Source organism: Eleutherodactylus coqui, chromosome 1 (genome assembly GCF_035609145.1).
Source record: "Eleutherodactylus coqui strain aEleCoq1 chromosome 1, aEleCoq1.hap1, whole genome shotgun sequence".
NCBI classification, from domain to species: Eukaryota; Metazoa; Chordata; class Amphibia; order Anura; family Eleutherodactylidae; genus Eleutherodactylus; species Eleutherodactylus coqui.
The window spans coordinates 332,007,437-332,011,310 of record NC_089837.1 but is presented as its reverse complement, the minus strand read 5'-3'; the positions used below and the strand labels follow the sequence as shown (position 1 = coordinate 332,011,310).

The 3,874-nt window shown below is 44.3% G+C and overlaps 1 protein-coding gene across 1 annotated transcript; it reads left to right on the top strand.

The window, feature by feature from the left end:
* Positions 1-363: 363 nt before the first annotated feature.
* Positions 364-2,879, top strand: LOC136612168 (protein kinase C theta type-like). The gene is made up of 5 exons (XM_066592338.1): positions 364-616; positions 813-875; positions 992-1,546; positions 1,733-1,776; positions 2,323-2,879. Exons 1-4 carry the CDS (start codon positions 399-401, stop codon positions 1,755-1,757), a joined length of 861 nt encoding a protein of 286 aa, XP_066448435.1. The 5' UTR covers positions 364-398; the 3' UTR covers positions 1,758-1,776; positions 2,323-2,879.
* The last annotated feature ends 995 nt before the right edge of the window (positions 2,880-3,874 follow it).

The window sequence follows — 3,874 nt, the reverse complement described above, 5'->3', positions numbered from 1 at the left end:
CACTTCATGTCTGGTTTGGCAGCGGTGCCCATAGTTCATCACAAACTGCTCAAGTTTTAGAAAACTTGCAGTTGTGTGGAAATTAAAATGATCCCGATGGAGGAACCTTTTACATTAATACTACATGTGAGAAAAATGGTGCAGCACCTATCTTCCCACATTTTTATACCTGCATGCACTAGCGCAGAGTTTGGATAGTCAAAAAAACGTACATTCAGGTTTTGACGCACATTTGCTGTGTGAACCTAGCCTTGAGGCGAGGAATAGCCAGAAGCCCCTACTGATAAATCCCCCATGTAATACATGGATATGATTTCCCCTCTGGCCACTGTCAGTGATCATTTCCTTCTTGCTCTCCTCAGGTGGTCCTGGCATCATTCCCCGAAAGAAACACCTTCATGGCCATCAAGGTTATCAACAAGGAAAGAAGCGAAGAACACATCTTAATGAGAGAGAGACGGATACTCCTGAAGGCCCAAGACTGCCCCTTCATATGCCAACTGTATGCCGCACAGCAGTCTGCCAGCCGAGTCTACTTCATCACGGAGTATCTGTCCGGCGGAAGCCTGGGGGCAATGATCAAGATGTGCGGCTGCTTGGACATCAGCAATGTGAGGTGAGTAAATGACTAATCAGGAGACGGGAGGGAAACTCTGAGGGTGACATGACAGGTCAGACATAGAAGAATGGAGGGCGTACAGGCTGCGACAAACAGCGCCTCCTCTCTTCTAGTGCTGACAGACACTTTGATGGTGACATGATGTCATGGAACTGATATCATGGCATTGATACTACACTCTTCTCTCCGTCAGATTCTACACAGCGGAGATTGTATGCGTCCTCCAGTTCCTGCACCGACGCAGCATCGTCCACCGGTAAGCACAACTTTCCCACATTTCTCTGCTTCCTTGCACAGGTGGAGATAATGGACGCAGCTTTCCCAGAGTCCGGAATTAGGACTGAACTGATTTGCATCTTTTCTTTATTGCAGAGATATAAAGCCAGAGAACATCATGCTGGACAGATCTGGACATATCCGCCTGATTGACTTGGGGCTGGCCCAAGACGGCGTCACCTCGTCTAATAAGATCAACGGAATGACGGGCACATTTCAATATATGGCTCCAGAGGTGCTTCTTGAAGAGGAGTACGACGCAGCAGTCGACTGGTGGAGCCTGGGGATTGTTGTATCCTGGATGGCGGCAGGACAGTCCCCTTTCTACCACGGCCCCATCAGAAGAAAGCTCATCAAATCCGTCACCAGAAAGCAGCCCAAATTTCCATCTTGGCTTGATGCTGATGTGAAGCATCTTCTGGAGAGACTGCTGCGAAAGAATCCTGAGAAGAGGCTGGGTGTCTATAAGAACATCAGAGGTCACCCTTTCTTCAAAACCATAGATTGGGAAGAACTGGAACGGAAGAAAGCCCGCCCGCCATTCAAACCATACAGGAAAGTTCTGGAGAATCGAAACCTGCAGTGGCCGGAAAATAAGACACCCCTTCACCCCATAGACGGATTCTCGTACACTTCACCAAGCTGGACCCGGTAAGATCTTCCTTCTCTAGGGATGATATTCTTCAGTCTGACCTCTGTGTTCATCATCATTGTTCCTCTGGTGTCAGACAGCACAGGAGGTCATATAATAACCTATCTTCATGTCCCCATGTCAGTTCCAGGGTCTTCTCTCCCCTCAGCTTAATTATTATTAACTATGTCTCTGCTTCTTCTTAGGATGATGAGAAGAATCCGATTGTGAAGGAAGCGACAACCATCTGGTAAGTACCTTCTATACACACCTACACATGCATATCTGTACACCTAGACATACCTATACGCATAAGACATCTACCATTATAGCCATACATTGTAACAAAACTTCACATACATTAGAAAGTTTAATATTAAAAAAACGTTTCCTCTAAAATAAGAAAAGGCTTTGGGAAAAATATTAAGACCGGCATTTGAAATGCCGGTCTTGTTATTAGCACTGGTGCTAGATGCTCCTAATATATGAAGAAGCACATCGTTCTTCATATATTAGGTGCCTCTCAGCTCCTCTGTTTTCGTACAGAGAAATGTATGCCAGGTACAATCTGGCATACATTTCTGGCATAATTTACACCAGCTTCTGGTTGACAAGTTATGTGGCCTCAATTATGGCTACCAGAATTACAAAACCCCTAATATCAACTCATAATACAGAAATTCACTCCTATTTATATCAGGTTCAAATCAGATCCTGATATAAGTCGTCATGTTAGAGTAGTTCACTTGTTTATATCCACAGCAGGTAAAAGTAACATTTCTCTCATGTCTTGTAGGCTGAGCCTACGCCAACTGTCTCCTGAACCCAAGACTCTGCTGCTGTAGAAGACCTCGGCTTGCCCAAAACATCCTCTCTCCACCAACTGTATGATGCATACTTCCACCAACCCCTGAATCTTGACATCCTCCGGCTGGCATCGGACATCATCCTCTCCTGAAGACACTCTACACCGCCGGAGCGGCCTGTGCTTGATTGGTAACTGGTGAGTTCAGGAAAAATAGCCAGAGCGGCTATTATCCCTGAACTCCTGGTTGCTAGTAAGACCTCAGCACAGGCCGGGTAAGTAGCCCACACCGCATACATTAGGATTAGACACAAGTATAGACACAAACACATACATAGACACAAACACATACATAGACACAAGTACACACAGATAGGTGTAGATGTCGGCTTTGATCCTGGGACTTGTTCTGATTGCCATATTTGGGGTCAGGAAGGAATTTTTCCAACTTGTGGACAATTGGCTCATACCTCAAGGAGGTTTTTGCCTTCCTCTGGATCAACTCACAGCCTTAAATAGGTATAGCTTTTATTTATAGGGAAGTAGCCACATAAATAACATAATACATACATATAAAAAATAATAAAGAACTTTAGCTTTGTAGTATTTCTAGCTGACATGACATGCACCAGGGAGGTGAGCTGCTGGCGTTTGATCCTGAGATTTATTCTGATTGCCATATTTGGGGTCAGGAAGGAATTTTTTCCCCCTTAAAACAGGATAATTGGCTCTTTCCTAAAGGGGGTTTTCGCCTTCCTCTGGATCAACACAGTCTCTAAGTAGGTTTAGTTCCTACACTTTATAGTTCACACAAACATACAGTAAATAGTAAGAACAGATTATATATTCAAATCCATAACTAGAAAACAATATACTTTAAAAAGTCAAATATCGGCTTTGATCCTGGGACTTGTTCTGATCGCCATATTTGGGGTCAGGAAGGATTTTTTCCCCTAGGGTACGTTCACACGTAACAGAAATGCTGTGGATATTCTGTAGTGGAAAAATATGGAACATTTCTGCATCAAAATCCACATCATTAGGGCTTCGACAGACGACCGTGTTTGCGGAACGTTTTGTGAGCGTGAAATTCACGGCCACAAAATGTGATGAAGCGAAGCCATTGATTTAAATGGTTTTGTTTTCATGAGCGTGTTTCTTGCGCAAGAAAATATAGGACTTACCCTATCTTTCTGGCACATATTTTTTATATATGGGAAAAAAAGATCGATCCTGCCCTATCTCTCTGCTTTTTTTTATGCGTGCAATAGAGCAGAGTTTAAACTGTTAAAATAAAAGGCCGTGGACTTGTTCATGTGCAAATATGCTCCGTATCGGCGAGTGTATTTGCGCATGCACTTTTCTGCTTAAGCCCTTAGTGTGGATTCTGATTCTATTTGAGCTGCAGATCCCCCATTGATTTCAATCTGTAACGCCACCCCTCTCACCTTGGAATACTGAGCTCTTACTACAGTCACATCCTTCACACAGCAACCACTATTGAGCCCGTCGCCACCATCGCCGTTGGTCAGGGAGTGCGCCC